This window comes from Phyllostomus discolor, chromosome 5 (assembly GCF_004126475.2).
Source record: "Phyllostomus discolor isolate MPI-MPIP mPhyDis1 chromosome 5, mPhyDis1.pri.v3, whole genome shotgun sequence".
Classification (NCBI taxonomy): Eukaryota; Metazoa; Chordata; class Mammalia; order Chiroptera; family Phyllostomidae; genus Phyllostomus; species Phyllostomus discolor.
The window spans coordinates 155,210,829-155,232,590 of record NC_040907.2 but is presented as its reverse complement, the minus strand read 5'-3'; the positions used below and the strand labels follow the sequence as shown (position 1 = coordinate 155,232,590).

At 45.1% G+C, this 21,762-nt stretch overlaps 2 protein-coding genes across 2 annotated transcripts in view; one reads left to right on the top strand and one right to left on the bottom strand.

Annotated features, from left to right (window-relative positions):
* Positions 1-1,683: 1,683 nt before the first annotated feature.
* Positions 1,684-13,821, bottom strand: INA (internexin neuronal intermediate filament protein alpha). Its single transcript, XM_028511874.2, has 3 exons — positions 12,734-13,821; positions 5,414-5,538; positions 1,684-3,713 (listed from the first exon to the last, which is right to left on the bottom strand). Exons 1-3 carry the CDS (start codon positions 13,796-13,798, stop codon positions 3,395-3,397), a joined length of 1,509 nt encoding a protein of 502 aa, XP_028367675.1. The 5' UTR covers positions 13,799-13,821; the 3' UTR covers positions 1,684-3,394.
* The window catches only part of NT5C2 (5'-nucleotidase, cytosolic II), a 147,609-nt gene continuing 139,239 nt past the window's right edge, over positions 13,393-21,762 (top strand). The window contains exon 1 of the mRNA XM_028511871.2: positions 13,393-13,856. The gene's annotated coding sequence lies outside the window, so the exon portion shown is untranslated. The remainder of the gene's footprint in view (positions 13,857-21,762) is intronic.

Below are 21,762 nucleotides of genomic sequence, written 5' to 3'. Positions count from 1 at the left end.
AATTGTAGCTAGTCCCAACCCCCACCTAGTAAGCCTATACAGTATCAGCATAAAACGTGAGGGCAATCTAATCATCTTTCAGGGGGTCAACAGAAGTCCTTTGATCTACGAAGTAACCATTTTTTAAAGATTTTATTTGCTTATTTTTAGAGAGAGATGAAGGGAAGGAGAAAGAGAGGGAGAGAAACATCAATATGTGGTTGCCTCTCGCACGCCCCCAACTGGGGACCTGGCCTGCATCCCAAGCATGTGCCCTGACTGGGAATCAAACCGGCAATGCTTTGGTTTGCAGGCTGGTGCTCAATCCACTGAGCCACACAAGCCAAGGCCAAAGTAACCATTCTTTTCATCTACCGAATCTAAAAGTCTCATTATCTAGTGAATCTAAAGCCATGTTTGGATATCATTAATGTGCTCTGCAGACAGGCTTCCTCGAGTCTCATCGGCTCCCCTTGTGGTCCTGCTCCATGTGACTGGCGGTGTCGCTCACTTTCCTTCCCTTCCCCCTGCCTCACGTTTCCCTATCACTGTCAATGTCCCAAAGTTAATGTCTTTCTTTTAAAATGCTTCTAATGCGTCTTTCTCTTAAAAGATGCTTTTAATGTTTTTCTTTTAAAAATGAGCTCATGACAATTAGGGGCAACTCATTCATAACAGGAGATACGAATTAGCCAGAGCCAGAGACTATATAAATGTAATGAAAAGACTCAGGTTTGGCAGAGAGAAGGATTCATTAACTAAATAGTATTCTTAGAAGCAACAACAAACGTCTATATTGCAAACCCAAGTATCCATGCAACTGTTGTTCTTTAACAGGCCCTAAAAGATGTTTCAATTACAATAAAACTCTCATTGTTAGTGCACAACTCACAGATCCCTTTTTGGCCGCAGAGCCAGTTATGTGTCTTTGAGTGGCCCACAAGTGCCCGAGCCAGACAGACCGAGAACGACAGTACGGTTCAGGATTCGGCAAGCTTCAGCTTCCCCCGTGAGCACCTGCTGAGCTGCGTTCATACACCTCATTGCAGTCTCTGTCCTGGAACCTGGCGCAGCTTGAGGGAATCTCAGCTTGGCGTCCACGGACTTCTGGGCACCAGAAGCAGATGGTCCTGAAGGAGTCACAAGCCCCTTGATCTGTACAGAATTTGAGTGTGTATTTTTTTCTGGGAAAAGGGTTCATGACTTTCTCCAAGGGGTTCACAATCCCAAATAGGTTAAGAATCATTACAGTAGAGGAAGATTCTAGTATTGCTACCCATGTTCTACCCAAATACCTGGGTTCTGCAGAAGATTAACCCCCTTTTCAAAGAAACAAGATTCTTAACTGTTTTGGAGGACTTTATACCATGTGTGTTCTGCCAGTTTGTTCTCGGAACTGTCACCCAGGTAAGCTAGTGAAAGTGTCGTCCAGGCGCAGAATGTAGCGTCTTTCAGCATTTGGTTTGATTTCCCCACCATGGTTGCCTGCCATGGACAGCTCACTCAGTGCACTGTGTTTCTGACCACTCTGAAACACGCGCAGACTGTAGCCCCTCGGCTTTGGCCAGGGGCTGGGAAACAACTAAATGTGGATGCACAGGACAGAAAATGTAAGATTTCTGAATTATTTGGGGAGGGCAGTTGTCTCGCTGCACCAAAACAGTGCTTTTCTCAGTTGAAGCTGCAGAAACCACAAAACACAAGTTACCTTGCTGGGATTCATGTGACTTTTAATTCTTAATTTACTAACTTTTTACAGTAAGTGTGGGGAGTAAAGACAGGGATGGAGTGGGGGAGAGGAGGAGGAGAGAAGTATCTTTCAAGTTCCTTGAGCTATGGAAGCGTGTGCTAGCGTAAGAAAGTTCGGTAAAAGCATTGCGTCCTTATCACCACAGAGCTCTTAATGGAGAAGTGTGACAGAGACACACATGGCAACTCTGTAGCTCCGGTGAAGTGGCTGCTGGCAGAGAATTAGTTCTGCATCAAACTTGGCACGTGTGGAAGACTGGGCAATGCAGCGGCTACACAGTCGGGCAGCTGAGAAGTGGGTGCTCCAGAGTCGACTTCCTAGCATGTGGGCGGGAGCATGCGTGCACATTCTCCGGTCTGAGGGTCTCTTTCTGCAGCAGGGGAGAGCCCACCAACCGCACAGCAGTGGGGAAACTGTTGGGCAAGACTCATTTAGAAAAGAGAAAGATTTCTTTTTTATATTTGCTGGTGGTATTGATTGACCAGAAGAAACTTCTTTTGCTTTGGGGCAGTAGCATTGTGTCCTGGTGATAACATAACCCACACTTAACACTTTTAGAAGGCATAGGAGAGTGAAAACAAGGCCTCTTCAGGACCTAGACTAGTGGGGGGGGGAACACGTGGGTTCTGTCTAAAGGTAAGGGCACGAAACAGCTAACTATATCACCACAAATGAACCGACACAGATAAATGAGACCTTCACCTTTCCACTCATACAAATACTCACCTCTTCTAGCTTCTATTACTAAATCTAAGGTCACCTTAATCAAAGCTTGGGGTAACTATAACTGTGTTTCTAACATTAAGGTGAAAAGCTACATTCTCAATTGAGTAGGGTTTTCTTTTTTCCTAATTAAGTGGATTTGATAAGCTGGAAAGCCTAACATCTAGGGAGTCTTTATTATTTTATGTGTTGGGGGCAACCCTTGAAACTTATCACTGCCATTTTTTTTCAACCTACAGAATTGGAAAGATATGATCATAGATATGGTCAACATGCATCTAAGTTTTACCCATTCAGCAAAGACAGCTAAAGCAGGTAAGTTCTTTTGACAAGAACCTAAATGTGTTTAAAAGGGAAAAATACTACAGTAGCCTTTTTCTTTTTTTCTGAATAGAAGAAAAGGATCTATGGAATTGCGGAGGGGGGCGGCCAGGAGGAGAAGTGTCCTTTATACAAACACCTATCATTTGCGACACAGTTCTATCAGAGTGAGTGGTGCCGGGTGTGGACCATTAGTTTATCTTTGGCAGTGATCTTATATTTCATATTCTAGAATGAGATTGTATATCTGGGCAATGGATGGTTATAGTGAGTGAGTTAGGCTTTAATTTCAATTCACAGCAAATGGCAATGATCACAGATTTAGCACCTTAGTTTGTACTTCCTCTGTCCCTGAATCATCTATCACTGTAAAGTCTGAGCTTGAGGTGAGAAAGCTGGGTTCTTAGGTAACGCCTCTGGGATGGCTCTAGAATGCAGTTTGCTCCGATCTAAGGGGTGGTTTTCTTATTAGAGACTGTAGGTATTCGATGCTAAATGTGAGACTGAAGCCTTGCAGACATTTTAGAGTGGCGATAGGTGTTTTGGTTCAGGAATAGGCTGTTTAACAAGTCAAATGCAATTTATCCCCTCTTAAGCATGAACTCTTTTTAAGCAACAGAATTATATTTTTTGGCTTGAGGTGGTGCTTTCTTCTATAGTTGATTTCTCTGTTTTTTTAGTAGATATTACTGTCTCCTCCAATATTTCTTCAAAACTTTCCCCTATCTGGGAGGTTTTCTTTGAGGCTACCTTAGAAGCCTCCTCCTCCTCCTCTTCCTCCTCCTCTTTCTTAAGAGACAGCCCAGTGGATGATACTTTGGTGGTTGTAGAGCTGAGGATTCTAGGTGGGAGCAGATACCCTGGATTAGGAAGTGGATTCAGCCCTGAAATGCTTGATCCACTGGTGCTAAAACGTGTCTCTTCACCTTCCAGCAGTTTCCTGTAAACCGAACAGAGAAAAAAAATCTCAGGAAGCCAACTCACAACTTTTTTTTAAAAAAGAACTTCATTAACCCTGCAGCTCTTATTCATTTCAGATTCTATAAGCCTTCACAGTGATTCATGAGACTGAGATGAATAAATATTGAATTCCAAGACTCAAAGACTTGGAGTTACCCAGCACGTGCACACACACTCACACGTATACAACACACACACATCTTCCACACCAGCTGTGTGTAAATCACTGTCAAAGGGAAAGCTACCCTATATCCTAAAACGAATTAAGCAAGGAAAAACCTATGATCCCCCTTGGCCTCATCACACCCATTTTTGGCACTTAGAGTCTACAAAGCTCCAGGGAAAAGTAACTTTGCTAATCAACATCATACGTGCAATTGGAATAAGGAGGTGCGAAGTCCACAGAGGGGGAAGAGGTGCCTAGAGCAGCCTGAACTTGGGATCTGTACTTTTTCAGTGTACGGGAGCACAGACGGAGTGGAACCAGCGATGCCAAAGACCAGTTAGCGAGCCTCTTTCAGATGCCAGACTTTTCTCAGGCTGGCCTAAATGGCATCATGAAAGAGTGACCCTAATAACTTGTTTCTCAAAACTAATAGTTTTTAGCATCCTTTCTTTAAAATCAGAAACTCCCTGGCTGGCGTAGCTCAGTGGATTGAGCTCGGGCTGCAAACCAAAACATCGCAGGTTCGATTCCCAGTCAGGGCACATGCCTGGGTTGCAGGCCAGGGCCCCTAGCAACCGCACATTGATGTTTCTCTCTCTTTCTCCCTCCCTTCCCTCTCTAAAAATAAATAAATAAAAATCTTTAAAAAAAATCAGAAACTCAAAACACTATCAAATACTCTTGGAGCTTTGCCTTGGAGTAGTATACATAGTGTAAAGAAGCAGAGAAGAAGAAATGCTCAGACAGATCTGGGGTTGAACCTGAGCTCTTCCATTTAGCAGCACGGTGACTATGAGCAACTTACACAGTCTGCGGTTCAACTTTCCTCATCTGCAGAATGGGAACGATCAGACCTGAGACCCGGATCATTTATAATGCAGTACCTAATAGAGTGTCTGGCTCACAGTAGTCAGTCAAAACTTTTATGAGCTGCTGTTATTACATTTTCTAAAGGTAAATGTTCACATGAATATTGCCTTGAGTAGGAATCAGGGGGACACCTCACCTGTTAGGACTTTCTATGTTGTATAAAGCCTGCTTTTAAGGTTAGAGTCTGGTGGGTTTATTTCAACCTGTGTACTCACATTATTCCCTTACATCCTAGCAGAGGTAAGTAGAAAAACCAGGACCAGCAAGGAACAGCTAGGATACAACCAAGTCAAGGGACAGAGGGGTCAGCTCACCCGGAAGGGGCCAGTGATATATTTCCTCACCCTCCCTCACCCGTAAGAAATAGGAAAGACTAGCCCTGGCCAGGTCACTCAGTAGGTTGGAGCATTGGTCCAATATACTAAGGTTGTGGGTCCAATTCCCAGTGAGGGCACATACAAGACGCAACTAGTGCATGCATGGATGAGTGGGGCAACAACCACCGATGTTTCTCTCTCTCTCCCCCTTCCTCTCTCTCTAGAATCAATATATTTTTTAAAAACAGGAAAGACTACAGCCACTTGTTTGGGTCACACTGCCCCAGGTGACTGTATTAGCTTGGGTGGGCATGCCCTTTGAAGTACCTGTAAGCCGCTATCTCAATGTCAAGAGCCATTTTGACATTGAGCAAGTCCTGGTACTCCCGCAGGTGGCGTGCCATCTCACTCTTGGTGTTCCTCAGATCATTCTCCAGCTGCCCGATGCTATCCTGAAAAGTGACATATCCAATCTGCTTAGGCCAAACCAGCTGAAATTCATTGAGATTTCCATAAGGCAAGGATTCTCAACCCCGAGTAGATATTAAAGCATCCAGACCTCCCCCCATTCCACCCCACCCAGCCCAGAATCTGATTCATTTGTTCTGGGGTGGGGTCCCAGCATCTGCAGTTTTTCATAATGGTCCCCAGGAGATTTGGTGAGAGCTGGGATCGCCTACCACAGGGCACACGCTTCCCATCCCTCCCTTGCTTGCTGTATTTGGTGCTAACTCACTTGTATGTCCTTTCCATAACCCAAAGTCTCCCGCTAGGAACTCAGACTCAGAAAATCCCAACTGTCGAAAGCACAGAGAGGACAGCAAGTCTTCTCTGCCTACTTGCATTTTGAGGGTTTCCTGGAAGTCTGCTCCTCAACCACTTTACTGAAAACATTTTACATGACAGATAAGGAGAAAGAAGAAATACACCAGAAAAAAAGGTTTTATCCACATGGCAGATTGAAATTATAATGTTTTTTTTAAAAAAGGAACTACATTTATGTAATAGTTTTGCTCCAAATTCTTCCAGGTGCAAACCCAGGCACAGAAAACAATAGTTTTACATTTGTGATTCTGGAGCAGCCAGAATGATCTTTTAAAAACACAGCAGATCCCATTGTTCACCTGCTTAAAATCCTCCAATGCCTGTGGAATAAAGTTAAAGCTCAATATGGCCTATACTTTCCCCCATGCTCAATGTATTTCGGCTACCCTGGCCTTCTCTTTTGCTCCTTAGACTTACTAAGTTGCTGTCCCAGGCCCCTTAGGCTAGCTGTTTCCTCTGTTTGGAATGCTCTGGAGTGTCTTTACATCCATGATGCCCACTCCATGTCACACAAAACTCAGTTTCAGATGGCCTTTACTCAGACAGTTCTTCCTGGTGTCCAACTTAAGTGCTCTCTCCACACTGATCTTGCACATTATTTTACCTCAAGCCAGGGCAGCTGCTAGCCCACGCGGGAACATTGTACAAACCAGAAAAAGTGCCCTGACTGGTATGGCTCAGTTGGTTGGGTGTCATCTCGCAAAGTGAAAGGTCTCCAGTTCCATCCCCTGTCAGGGCACAGGGGGAGGCTGCAGGTTTGGCGCACAAGAGGCAACAGATCAATGTTTCGCTCATCGATGCTTCTCTCCCTCTCCTTCTCCTTCCCTTCTCCTCTCTCTAAATGATGATGATGATGATGATGATGATGATGATGATGTTTAGGAAAAAGATACCTCCAGTGGGAGAACAAATTTTTAAAAAATTACCCACTTCAAAGTGGCCGCTTGCTCTTAGCTCTTATCATTATCTGAAGTTTTTTTCTTCTTCATTTACTAGTTTATTAATGTAATCTGTCACCTTCCTCTATCACAGGGGTGTTCAGCCTTGGTCCTGTTGACGATTTGGGCTGCACAATGCTTTCCTGCGGGGACTGTGCTGTGACCTGCAGGGTGCTGAGCAGCACCCCTGGCCTCTGCCCGCTAGAAGAAGCCAGCAGCACACTCTCTCCCTCCCAATGGTGACGACTAGAAATGCCTCCAGACCATGCTAAACGCCCCCTGGGGATACACTGATCCTCTTTGAGAACTCCTGCTCTACCATGTAATTTACGTGGAAGCGGGGGCCCTACAGCTGGTTCTCCCCTGGAAGCCGGAGCCCAGCACAGCGGACACTGCGGACGCTTAAGGAACAACTGCTAAATGGTGCCACATGAGCACTTCTTCCCTCCTGACCTGCAGAGGTGCGGGAGGATAACCCAGGTGATTCAGCTGCAATGTTATCGACACAAAGAGCACAGTGACTGAGAGTTAACTTTATGAAATGGTGATGTAGGTAAACTTATTGGAAACCTCAAGAAGAATGTGCTGAGGGGCCCTTGTGACCCCCCTTGTGTGAGGCTGACAAAGCCACGGTGAAAGGCAGGATTCATACATCGGGGGGTGCCAACTTCCAAACTGAGAGAACCTGCAGAAAAAATTAGAATTCATACCACCTACCTGTTCTATAAATATTGACAGGAATGCTGCAAAGGAGAGACTCGATTAAATGACAGCTACAGAACGAGGAATGATGAGCAGTGGGGGAAAATACATATTACACTGGGCAGCAATGGAGATGTTCCAAAGTGTGCTGAGGGATCACGAAGGTTTAAAGGGCCTTTTACCAAGAATTTTTACTTGATGGTTGCTATTGGAGGTAAAATTCACCTATAAGCAAGTATAATAGCAAAGCATGAGGAGTAAGAGAATCTACAGTAACTATGGGAAAGGGAAAGAATCTAGGATTAGGGAAAAAGGAGAAAAAGAAAGAAGTGTTCTCATGATAAAAAGAAGCAGGAGAAATACACGAGGAAAGGCGAAGGATTTCATTAGGGTCTTTGGGTTGCATTTCTGGTCCTACTACAAATATCTAACATGCCTCGGTCCATTCGCTATTTTAGTTTCTTTAAAACTTCCCTTTCTGCATATGGAAAATTACAACATTTATTCTTTACTGAGGTGTTCTGAGATTATCAATTTGGGATTCAGATTCAATGCACCTCACATTACTGTATGCTTCCATTATCTATTAAATTAGATAATAGGCATTAGAACAGTACTTGTTACACAGGAATGGCTGAATAAATGTTAGTGGCTTTTATTATTGTTAATACCATACCATGTGACTCTCTACCTTTTAAATCGTATGGACAAATTAATCACCAGCCCTCCCTATAACCCCTTAGATAACTGGGAAAGCAATGTATAATACAATTTGAATGGTCAGAGCACTCATTTAAAAAAATATAATAGTTTTGAATGAAAACCTTTCTGAAGTGGGTTGTCCCACTCTTAATTAGGACATTAAACATAATTCAACCTTTCTCAGTCATTGTGGGTTATGATAATGATCCAATTATTTTTTCTATAATTCTGTGATGTCTTTTATTTTTTTTAGGTCCACTGGGGTATACCTGGATGTTTATTTTTGCCCTAAATGACCCCAAAGAGCAGTGTTTGAATTCGTGTTTCCTACTCATTGGTTTTCTTTGTCCTGAAAGAATGGATATGCTGCTCCTCCTTGAAATGCCTGACTCCAGTGGCCCCTTCTTCTCTATCATGCTGTTGGCTTGAAATCCAAACCAAGTGGTTTACAGGCCTGTAAAGTAAGAATGAACAGACTGGGGGCATCAGAGGGGCCGACTCCCTAATACATACTTTAGAGAAAAATAGTTTTGTCTCATCAGCACTTTAATTGGGTCCTTTTTTTAGAAAAAAATTTTGTTTCACAGCTGTGTTTTCTGAAAAAAGAGGTTACTGGGGAGCTGAGTTCTAGAGGGATGAGATTTCCCTGAGTTTTTATGTTGCACATTTCACATGTCTATTTTATGGATCAGAGTACACAAAAAGCATGACTTTGCTCCTTTCACAAGGAAGCGTGCTGACGGCTGATCATTGCCCTTCAAAGTCTAGTCTCTTTGTTTGCGCTCTTTGTTTCCCTATGCCAGGCTGTCTTGCCTCGCCCTTCAAAAGCTCTGCCAAAGATGGCTTCCTGCTCACGAAATCTGAGCAGAGCGCCGCAGTCCGCCCCTCCCCCCAGCCACACCCCTACTGCCGGCTTAGCCGGAGGGAATGGGAGAGAGGCACTCCCAGCTCCAGCTGGGGGTCTCTCCTGGAGCAGATGAAACAGGTGCTGAGCATCTTCTTCAGGGCTGGAGGGATGTGGGGTGGGGCTAAAGGAAAACTGGCTACACGACTGCAGTGAAGGGGAACGACAAACAGTGCTGGGGGTTTCATCACTTTTGGGGGCTCTCAGCCTGGCTGAGTAGTGAGTGCAGCCACCCAGAATTACTACTCTGCGTAATAAGCATAGGTGGGGAGAGGGGGTTTTTATATGTGATCTACCCACATGCCTTATTCTCTCTCCTGTCTTTGTTTTAGTCCCACATTTTTTGTCCCTGCCATTCTTTAAAATTTTGCATTTTGTGAAATTGTTTACACTGGAAAATATGGTTTAGGTCCGTGCACCCCAAAATCAATCTGAGGAACAACAGGATGCAGTGGTTTCATTTTTCATTGAAAACACTTATCCTTGGGCCACACCTACTCAAACTACTGAGTCCATATTGTCAGGAGTGGGCTTGAGAATCTCTTTCTTTTTAAACCCTCAAGTGACATTTTGAAACTAGTGGATTTAGAAACCACTAGTTTGAATTTATTTTTGTAAAGGAGCTGGCCCAACTGACAGTAATACAGTGAGGTACAGAGGGGCAAGAACAAAAAACTAAAGCACATGGAAGCGTTAAAGACTAAATGTGGCTTTTCCCCCTTGAATTCTAACTTCAGAAATGTACCTATCAAATGCCATAGATTCATATGCAGGCACTGCCACCCCGTCTCCAAGGGACCAGCCCCTTCCTGCTATTTAATTAGGCTGTATTCCAATCTCAGAGTGGGGAGGAGAGGGCAGACTTGGCTCCTCTCCCTGGAGAGCATTAAATACTGGTGATCTTGATTGTTCAGCAAGGTCCTTCAAGGAAAGCTTTAGCTTTCGAAGACTGACTGTAGTGCAGGGCCAGGGGCCCCAGTACCCTTCAAAAATGTCCTTAGATATCTCTGGAAGAATGGGGGCTCCAAGGGTGGTGAAGCAGCGATGCAGGAACCCGAACTGCCCTGTTTTAGAAATGGAAAAGGCTCCAGCTAGAGAAGGTGGCTGCATTTGGCTTTTGAAGATGAAATCCCTAGCTCTTCATCATTTCTCCTGCTGCCTGATTTGGACCTCTCACGTACCATTGTGTACTTACTATGTCACCTTGAATCATTCTTTACCCTTTCAAAGTGCAATAAGCTTTCTCTCCTCAAATAGGCTGTCAGTTCTCTGGGGCAGGGAAAACGTGACTTTCACGGAGCCTTCCTCTGCCTCTTGGAGGGTGGCAAGCTTGCAAAGGAAAGTGGGCCTACTACTAAATCATTGAAGCAGAACAAAGAGAACAGCCTCTGATTACTGCAGTGAAAGGGGAGGGGGAGGAGGGTGAGAGGGCAAGAAAACAATGGCTGAATCTCATTGTGGAGAAGGACGCTTTTCATCTTCATCAGCACTGCTGATACTGTTAGGGCAGCCAGAAGACACCCATATGGCTTCAGGCCTTTGGGATCTGCAGGTAAGGATGTGAGCCCCTTCTCAGTCTTAGGTCCCAAAGGGCAGGAAATAGCTGTCATCTGACCTCTTCCACTCCCTCAGCCGGTCCACTGAGGCACTGATGCTAACAGCACTGCAGAGCTGCAGACATGCCGCAGTTTCTGTTGCTTTCCTTTTTTCTCCTGTGTGCTACATCTACACGACCCTACTGTCGTCTGACACCGAAAGGCCTTTAATGCAAACAAAACAAGGCAGATGATACTGTCACTGTCTCAGGGAATGAAGGGGCTATAACAAGCAAACAGAGGACATGGCAAAGCCCAGGTCAGGTGGCAGTTGTGGGTAAGCTATACTTTTTTGAGAAATATTGGGCTAGCCCTTCAGAAAATCACCTCACTCATCCTTTGAGGCTTTTAGAAGAAAACACGAAGCTTCAATTAACTAATTATGATTAACTCAGACATTCCAGGGGCAGGGCCACATAGTGAAAAGTTCAAGTTACAGATCGGGAAGCAGAAGAGAAGTCTTCGTTTGGATGGTGCTGTAACTGCCAACTAAATAAAACAAATGATCCAAGCAAGCTTTCTTCCTTTATCAAGGGAAGTCATTTATAATGAATAACAAATACCTGCACACCAATAATTATCCTTTATCCCCAGACTAACATCATACTTTTGAGGTTTCACTCCTTTCTTGTATTTTATCAGTGTTCTCCAAACCTTATTAATTTAATCTAATATAAACTTTGTTCTTGGCCAGAATGAATTATTGCAAGTTTCTGAATTATTAGCTTCCACCAAAAGGAGCTTTTTTGTACCTTTAATCTGAACTGCACTATTTAGATTATTTTCTACACTTTCTTCCTGCCTCTGTGCCCTTGTGGTCATAAGCCCAGAACGTTTGCTATTGCGAAAATGAAGATACAGTGGCCTTTGTTTGGAGAAATAAAGGAGGAAAGAGCCAATCAAAGAAGGTTACAGAGTAGGCAAAGATGAAAAATAAGTGGTCTATAGAAAGACAGACTCCATCTCTCTGATTTATCACATGCACTTAGCTTGGACAAATGTTAAGAAAATGGGCATTTTCAAGTGGGACCTCACTGCTGCTGAGCAGGTTGTTTTTTGTTAAGTGCTAAAGCATCCGTGAAAGTGAAAATGGATCCTGTCCATGAAGTGACCTTTGATTGCAGGTAGCCAAGACTGATGTGTTGGTGTGGCAGAAGAAAAAAAATCAAAGCAGTTAATTGCCTAGAGAGTCATAACTGGGACATGCGACGGGAGACACATTTCTGAGATGTGAGGAACTCGGGATCAGCACCGAGGACAGCGCCCCGACCATTCTCGTTTGCTGGCCGCTGAAAGCTTTCTTTAGGAAGAAATCTCATCAATCAGTCTGTCGACTAGGAAACCGTGTGTGTGTGTGTGTGTGTGTGTGTGTGTGTGTGTGTGTGTGTGTTGGGGGAGGGGTCTAGCAAGAGCCTGGCAGTTACACCAGCCCAACCACCCATCTCCTTAGGTCCCAATCTCTACTCCTCTGAGAATGCAAATCAAGAAAATAGGGTGGAATCCTTCCCAGTTCAACTCAACATTCTTTCCCCAACACCAGGGCAGCCCATACTCTATAAATAAGATTCTGGAGCATACAGAAAGCCTTTCAAAGTCAACAAAAGACGCCAGAGAGAGTGTAACCCACCCCCGTTGGGCTCACTCCTACTTTGGGTGGGGAACTGTTCTTCAGGTCTTAAGTGTATTTGTTCCCACTTGCTGACACGTAGGCATGAGTTAGATTTTCGGACTCTGAAGAAGAGAAGAAGCAAAGGGCTTCTTTGTTAGAAGGGCTTTGGAAAGGGACGTAAATGAGGGGCAGGAAAAGGGTGTTCAGGCCCCTAAATTATCAGTGGAGAGCCCAGAGCTTTTTGTTTGCCAAGGCCTCTAGTCGAAGCTTTTCCTCTTCCCTTCTTTCCCCTCCCCTCAGGTCCTTGGGCCACAATTGTGGGGGGAAGTGCGGGAGGGGACAGGGTGCCACTCCCTACACAGCACTCCTTACCTGGTAGCTAGCCACTTCAGCACAGTGTCGCTCCTCCAGCTCCAGTATCTGCCTCTCCAAGGACTCATTGGCTCCACGTAGGCCCTCAATCTCGATGGTGCGTGCCTGCAGCTGGCGCCGGTACTCGTGAATCTCTTCGCGGCTGGCCCGAATGGCTTCAGTGCTGCGCGCTGCCTGCTCATTCAGGTTGGCAAACTTGGACTTGTACCATTCCTCGGCTGATTGGAGATTCTTAGCGGCCAGGGACTCGTACTGGGCGCGGATCTCCCTCAGCGCAGAACTCAGGTCTGGTTTAGCCACAGCCACGTCCACCTCGGCCGCAGCCTGCGACGACGCCTGCAGCGTGGCCAGCAGCTCCGCCACCTCCTCATCGTGCACCTGGCGCACGAAGGCCAGCTCATCCAGAAGCGACTCCACCTTCTTCTCCAGGTCCAGGCGGGCCAGCGTGGCGCCGTCCACGTCGCGCTGCTGCGCCTTCAGGGCGCGCTCCGCGCCTTCGCGCCCGCGGCTCTCCTCCTCGCAGCGCGCCCGCAGCCGCTGCACCTCCTCCGCCAGTCCATCGCGCTCCAGCAGGGCCTGTGCGCGAGCCGAGCTCGCCTCCTCCAGCTGCGCGCGCAGGTCTCGCAGCTCGCGCTGGAAGAGCTCGCCAACGCGCGACGGCTCAGCGTGGCGCTGCCGCAGCGCGGCCAGCTCTGCCTCGAGCGCGCGGTTCTGCGTCTCCAGCTGATGCACCTTCTCGATGAACACAGCGAAGCGGTCGTTGAGGCCCTGCAGCTGCTCCTTCTCGTTTGTGCGGATGATCTTGTACTCGTTGGTGCGCGCCGCCGCCTGGCTCAGGTCCAGCCCGTCGGACGCCGGAGGCCGGCGGTAGGCCAGGCCCAGGCCGAGCGAAGTGACCGAGGAGCAGGCTGCCGAGGAAGCCACATTGCAGCGGGACAACGACTGGGAGCGGTAGCTGCCCGCGCCGCCAGCCCCAGAAAGGCGCGAAGACAGACGAGAGCTGTCTCCGAACACCTTGCGGTAGGAGGAGGGGCCGCACAGGTAGTGCTCCGAGCCGAAGCTCATGGTGCCGGGACCAGGGCCGGGAAAACGACTGCGGCGGTAGATACAAAGGAGAGCAGAGGTGCGCCAGACGGGGCGCGGCGGGGCGGTGTGCACTGGGTTTTAAGGCGCGGGGGGTTGGGGCGGCGCGTTCGGGGCGGAGCTCCTGCTCCGGGTCTGGCTGGGAGAGGGAAGTGGGGGGGCACAGGATCGGGGGCGGGGAAGCGCAGTGACTACCGCAGCTGCGCGAGCGACGGACCTAGGGCGCCCCAACAGAGTCATCTGCCTAGGAGCCGCTTCCTGTCCTCAGTGTCCCTCCCCGAGAATCATCTCGTTTGGAAATGACCTGAGCTCAGGGTTGCCTAAACGACTGGGGTTTGCCATCTGGAAATCACACGGTTCCATCGCGTCCTTTGACCCTGCCCTAGGGTTTTCTGGGAGGTGTCCCGCTTATCCTCACCCGGGAGCTTCTGAGGGGTGAGGCCCTGTTCTTCCAGTTAGAGTGGGAACCCGTGGGGCGAAGCTTTGTCCCCTCCCTTAGCCCGTTTGGGGTTCCCGGGGGAAAAGTGGGTTTGCGTCAGAGAGCATCTCATCTGCTGTTCCTCTGCAGCTCCCGGGACCGTCAGGGGCGGGAGGCTGCGCAGAAAGCCTGCGCCGCCCCGGGAAAAGAAGGGAGGTAGGTAAAGTACGCGTGGGCCCGAGTTGCAGAGTGGAAAGCAGCGGAGGAAAGAGCCAGGATGGCCGCAGTGGGCACAGACGAGGTGCCCCGGCCGTTTGTGTAAGTGTGCTCTCAGGTTCACCGCAGTGCCCACCACTCTCCGACGAATTACCCCCACCTTCTTAATTCCTTTACTTTACCTGTTTGGCCCAGTAAGCGTCTGAGATTTCAGTCTGTGTAAATCATCATCTGGTTTGTGGGAACCTCTTCCTGTGGAGATCTCTCTTTGGACAAAAAGCTAAGTGGGTTTCAGAAGAGTTTGGGCCGATAACAAACTAGCAGACTGATTTGTAATGGAATGAACATTGGACCCACAGTCAGAGGTGATGGGTTTGGATCCTGGCCTCTGCCTCTTGCTAAGCATGTGGAGATAACAACACCTCCCTTCCCAAGGTCATGGACGGTTTCGTTGATGCCTGTGAAGGTGCTTTATGAGCTGTAAAGGTGTCAGGGGCTCCTGCTGTTATTGTCTTCTTTCAAATAAAGGGGCCCTGCTTCACACACCCCGACAACAGGATAAGAGCTGGATTTAGGGGTGGGATTGCAGAAGGCTACCCGACGCACCCTGGTACAGGCTGGCTTTGGGGGTAGGGGAGAGAATACAGCCGGCCCTCGCTGATCGTGGTTCCGGGCTGGTGTGATTGTGGCTCGCAGTTGTTGCCCACTGCTGTGTGGAAACAACCACAGATAATCAGAAAATCTTACTTCTGGGCTATAGTTCCAATCTCATTTCCACCGTGTTTGTTATTCAGGGCTACTAAAAGTCAACAAAATGCCCTGGTTGGAGTTTCACCTTTCTTTCTGTTCCCACCGACCAGCAGAAGCAGGACTGCAAAGGCAGAGCGCAGAGAACAGAAGAAAGGATACAGAGGACTCAGTGATCCGATAGAGGGGTGGTGGCCCTGGACAACCTCGAGTGGGCTGCAGTTTGCCTTCTCTGAGTAGCTTAGTTGACATCCCAACTGAGAATCACTCATGAGACTCCTACCTCCCCTTTCTTGGCAACCCACCCCACAGGCCCAAGATGTTTGGCTTTAATGATTTTAGACAAAGCTGCACTACAAAGGAGTGATCTTGGCGAAGCCTCAAACCACAAGGTCTTCCAGCTGGCCGGGTTTCCAGAGGGATCGCCCTGTCTTCGCCTTCCTCTGACGTCAGACTCAGGCACCGCAGACACATTAGTGCGCCGTTACCAGGTTCTCCCTCGCACCACATCCTCTGTGGCCACTCTGTGGCACTGGGCAGTGCTCACCTCTCTCCTTTGTTTTAAGAATTCAGTTTTCAGCTTTCTGCTCTTCCCTCATAAACTCTTTTTTTTTTTAGTTACTAGGTTTCCCAGAGTCAGGGAGGCTTTGTGGTAAAGTCCTCTTCCTAAGAGATCCAGCTTTGCCTCATGGTTCTTCCTCGCCATAGGACTTTGGATGAATCACTGTTATTTTCTGAACCTCAGTTTCTTCATCTGTAAAGTTTCAATAAAACCATCCATCTGAGTGGTTTTCATCCTGACTGCTCATTAGAAGCACCTGGGAACTTAAATTCAGATTCTCAGGCCTTGCCCCACCTCTGCTGAACCTAGGTTTGAGAACCCCTGACATACCTCTCAGGAGATTCTGTGACCTTTAAATGAGATTATGTATACAAAGAGAAGGTATCACAGTGCCTGCCATGCACATGCTCAACAACTGATAGCCATTAGAAGTATCACCTTCTTATTTTATCTATTCGATATTAATATTCACTGAGTGCAAGGCGCTGGATTAGGTGCTAGGAATAAGGCAGATGTGGATTCTGCCTCCATGAGTCTCGCATTCTAGCAAGAGAGTGAGAGGTTAAAGCACTAATTACACAGTTCATTGTTGATTGTGATTTTGACAAGTGCTCTGAAGGAGAGCACGCATTGCCTGCCATGAGGCGTGCAAGTGCAACACATGGCCTGGCCTGTGCGTGCTGTTCCCCCATCCCTGTTCCCAACTGGCAACTCTGAGCTCACACGTCCTGCTGTCTGTAGGATATTTCTTCGTGAATGCTTGCTGATGTTCAAATACTTTGTATCCAAGAGTGAATTATCTAGCCTCTCCACTCCAGCCCACTTCTTGATCTTGACTTTTCTGTCCCATCCCTGTTCCTTTGCTCCTGCAATTATTTCTTCCGGGAACTTTCTCCTCTGCCCCTACTTCAACTTTGTCAAAATTGTTAAGGTTCAAATGCCCCATCTTTTGTGAAGCCTGCCCTGCTATTTCCAATGTAAAGTGATCCTTCCCTCCCATGAACTCTTCCCCTCCAACCCATAGCCTTGAATGGCTTAGAGTTACCTACCGTTTTCTGCTGTAATTATGTGTGTGCTTCTCTAAGCTGAACTGGAAGCTCCTTGATCACAGTTCTTCCACATCTATGTATCTCTATCAGCATCTACCACACTATTAAACACATGTGAGGTGAAAAAAAAAGGTCAAAAATTATTTTTTAGACAGCCACTTGGGAAAAGTCTTTGATGTGTATGACACCAAAGATGCAATTCATAAAATAAATGAATAAATTTGACTTCATCAAAATTTTAAAAATCTTTTCCACTGCACACGACTGTTGAGAAGATGAGCCTTGACTGGTGTGGCTCAGTGGACTGAGTACTGGCCTAGTAACCAAAGGGTCGCCCGTTCGACTCCCAGTCAGGGCACACACCTGGGTTGCAGGCCAGGGCCCCAGTAGGGGGTGTGTGAAAGGCAACCACACATTGATGTTTCTCTCCCTCCCTTCCCCTTTCTCTAAAAATAAATAAATAAAATCTTTTTTTAAAAGACTGTAGAGAAGATGAACAGACAAACCACATACTGGGAGAAAATGTTTGCAAATTTCATATCCAACAAAGGATTTGCATCCAAAATATATAAAGACTTCTAAGCACAGCAGTAAGAAAACAAATATTCCAATTTGAAAATGGGCAGAAGAATTGAACAGATATTTTACCAAGGGGGATATACAGATGTCAAATAAGCATACAAAAATACATTTGACATCATCAGCCATTAGGGAAATATAAATTAAAAGTAAAATTATATGCACTATGTATCTACTAGAGTGGTTAAAACAAAATACTGACAATACCAAGTGCTTACAAGGATTCAGAGCATCTGGATCTCTTATTTGTTGCTGGTGGGATTGTAAAATGGTATAGCCACTCTGGAAAACACTTTGGCAATTTCTTATAAAGTTAAACATACATTTACTGTATGACCCAGTATTCTCACTCCTCAATATTTAGCCTAGAAAAATGAAAATCTATGTTTACATAAGAACCTGTACATGAATGTTCATAGCAGCTTTTTTTATAATTGGAAAAAAACAGGAAATAACCTTCAACAAGTGACTGGATAAGCAAATTGTGATACATCCAGTATTAAAATCAATGAGGTATTGATGAATAATTTACAATAACTTGGATGAATTGCAAGGGCATTCCACTGAGTGAAAAAACTAATCTCAGGATGTTATTGTATTGTGTGACTCCGTTCGTGTAACATCGTAGAAGTGACAGAATGCTAGTGATAAGAGGACACGTCAATGGTTAAGGGGTTACGGTTGTGGAGAGGATGTGACTCTAAAGGGATAACATGGGGAGTTTTTTGTGTGGGGAAAATGGAAAATTCTGTTACTCAAATCTATACATGTGATAAAAATTCATAGGACTAAAGAGAAAGCCAGAGAGAGAGAGAGAGAAACCTAGTACAATACAAAGTCTAATAAGGTCTGTAGTTGAATTCGTTTGTTGTCTTAGTGTCATTGTGATAATGTAATATGGTTGTATAAGATGTCATGGAGAACGAGCTGAGTGAATGATACCTGGAGACTTTCTGTACTATTTTTGCAACTTCTTGTGAGTTTTAAACTATTTCAAGTAAGAAATAGTTCTTTGAAAACAAATACATATATACACACACACATATGTATGACATATATCTATATAAACAGGCAAATATTCTTTGGAGATGCATGCCAAAGTATTTAGTATTGCAACATCATGATTTATATAACTTACTCTCAGATATTTTGGCAAAAAAAAGTATACACACAAAGAGAGGGGGAGATCAAGCAACTGTGGCAAAAAATTAACAGTGAACACAGATGTTTATTATCTTTGTCTTACAACTTTTCTCTAGGTTTGAAATTTGCAAACTGAAAACATTAGGAAAATGTATTAATATATAGGTAGGTAGGTAAATGGGTAAAGTAAGGGGGGAAAAAAGAAAGTATTACCCAAATCTGGGATTGACCCAGTGACATTTAACACTCTCTTAACTTTGGCTAATTGTGAAGTCCTTTCTCCCTTCCTTCCTTCCAACAACAGGAAAATCCTGCTTGCTCTGGAGTAACAGAATAAGGTCAGAATTCACACTCTGTTGGGAGCATTTTAAGTGCTACTCCAAGTCTTCCGTGTTACCATAGTCAGGAAACATTTACTGAACCCTAGCTTCATGCCAGCTGCTAGGATTACTGTAATGAAAATAGAAGTGATAAAAAGTGTCACTTTCTCAGATTAATGTTTTTTTACAAATGTAAGTTCATATGCATTCTATATACTGATTATAGGGTTTTGAAGTTTCTTTTTTCACTCCATAAATTGTAGCCATTTCGCCACATCAGTAATATAGGTATATTTACTTAGTTTTATAATTCAGTGTAGTGTTCAGTTGTATGGATGTGCCACAATTTGTTAAATCAATTTCTTGTTGGATTTTATGTATTTCTAATTTTTCCCTTATAGGCAGGCACCCTAATTTTTTAAAAAAGAAAACACATTACCTGAGTGAAATCCAGACTTTATCTCTACTTTGCCTTAATCAACCAGCCAACATTTATTGAACAGCTACTGGATGTGTGATGTTGTTTGTATGAGAGATATCCTGAGAGATGGCCACCACCCCTAAGGTGGCTTACGATTACTTGAGAAGTTGTGGCTAACTTGAGGTCCTAGCTTAAGGACCACCATAAGGTGGTGTGTATGTGATTGCTCACCATATATGCTAAATACTCAGTTTTAGATTACTTATTTTTTTCAGCCAAGTTTCTTTAGCTTCCACTAAAAGATGTTTGCATGGGCATATCATTAAGGTGGGGGATGGGGAGGATCACGCCCCAAACTTTCTCCAGAAGGGGGGATGTTTCTATTTTTATTTTTTTAATTATAATTTTAATTGTATTTTTTCATTACCATTTATCACACTTACATCCTCTTCCACCTCCACCTGCCCCCTCCAACCCCCACAATCACCACACTATTGTCCATGTCTATGAGTCCTTTTTCTTTTTTGCTGAATTCCTCCACTCCAAACCTGTCCCCCATAGCTGTCATCCTGCTTTCTGTCTATGAGTCCGTCTTTGTTTTGTGTGTTAGTTCAATTTGTTATTAGATTCCACATATAAGTGAAATCAGGGTATTTGTCTTTCTCTGACTGGCCTATTTCACTTAGCATAATGTTCTCCATATCCATCCATACTATTGCAAAGGGTAAAATTTTCTTTTCTTTTCTTTTTTTTTTTTACAGTCAAGGGGTACTCCATTGTGTAAATGTCCCATATTTGTTTTATCCACTCATCTACTGATGGACACTTGGGCTGCTTCCGAATCTTGGCAATTGTAAATAATGCTGCTATGAACATAGGCAGGATGTTTTTTTAAAAGACACATGAAAGAACATGACATCAAGCTAAGTCATACTCCTATTTGTCCTTTTTCTGTAAAAACCAAACTGTTTCTATTTACACAGAAGATAAAAATAAGGAGTTGTGAGTCCTTTGGTATGGCTCACTTGATGGTGACACATCCATCTATGTGGTTGTAGTTTCGCTCACAAGTTTGTATTTAAACAATTTTGCATAATGTTGTTTGATGCATAGACCTTCCTCCCCTTTTATTTGTTCCATATTTTTTAGGACATTTGGGGTTTCTTGATGACAATTCCTATTTAAAAATAAAATCAAAACAAAAGTTTCTGTATTTTTGCCTTAGCATTATTAAGCTCATCTGGAAAGCTCTGTGTATGTGTATGCTTCTCTCTCTTTCACGCGCTCTCTCTCTCTCTCTCTCTCTCTCTCTCTATGCTTTTAGCCTTCCCAGAATTATCTCTGCACTCACATCTCCCAAATCCAAAATTAGGTTGAACTGCAATTGCCAGGGCTCCAGAATTATAAGAAATAAGGTGTATCCGCTCAGTCTCATTTCAGGACCGCGGACAGCTCCCAGCCTTCCTAGAGTGGGTGTCTACTTTTTCGACTTCACGAAATGCCCTAATGAAATTTAATTTGAGAAACCATTTGGTCAACCGCTTGCCTTTTGCTGATGCCCAGAGAAAGGATTCCAGTCAGAAAACATTCCCGTATTATGAACTGCCTGGCTGTGGGAGATAGAAAGAGATTAGAGGGCTTTCTTAGCCCCAGCGTTTCCTGCACCTACGTGTCTCCGGATGCATAAAAAGACCTTCAGTTCAACTCAGCAGACTTATGTGGGTCAAGCTTTTCCCTCCCTGGTAAGAGAACTGCCTAACTACAGATACCACTCTGAGAAGGGGATCAAGGGGACTCCAGTTTGAATGAGGAAAGAATCTCTTCTAAGGGGTGCTCTCCAGGCGGACTAGAGGAGAAGAGAGCATCAGAGCACTGGGGGCCCAGCAAGGGCAGGAGAGGGAACGACTGGATGAAGTGGAGAAGAGAAGCGTTCAGGGGACTCTGCAGACTCTGAAGGCAGACAATCACATCACGTGCCCTCAGCACACAGTCAAAGGAGAAGCCTCGTACTCTTCTTAAATGAGAGCACAGAGGCCTAATGTCTCCTCATCCACATGCACATAGCAAGAGTCATTAGACTCATTTTCAAAAGATATGTTTGTAATGATTCAGTATGCTTTGTCTTTGTCCCTCACAACAGACCTAGAGCTTTGTTATCTCCGATTTCCAAGTGAATAAACCGCAGACACTGAGAGCTGGGTAATTTGTCTAAAGTGATGCAGCTACAAAGTGGCAGAACTGGGTCTTGAACCCAGTTTCTCTGGCTCCAAGCTGGTGTTCTTTTCATCATGCTATACCCCTTATAGGGCCTTTGGGTGTGTGGTAAAATATACATAACGTGATTTTTACTATTTTAACCATTTTAAAGCATACAAGTCATTTGCATTAAGCACATTCACAATGCTGTGTAATCATCACCACTATTTATTGCTAAAACTTTTTGTCACCCCAAACAGAAACTCTTCATACATTAATAATGCCCCTGTCCCCC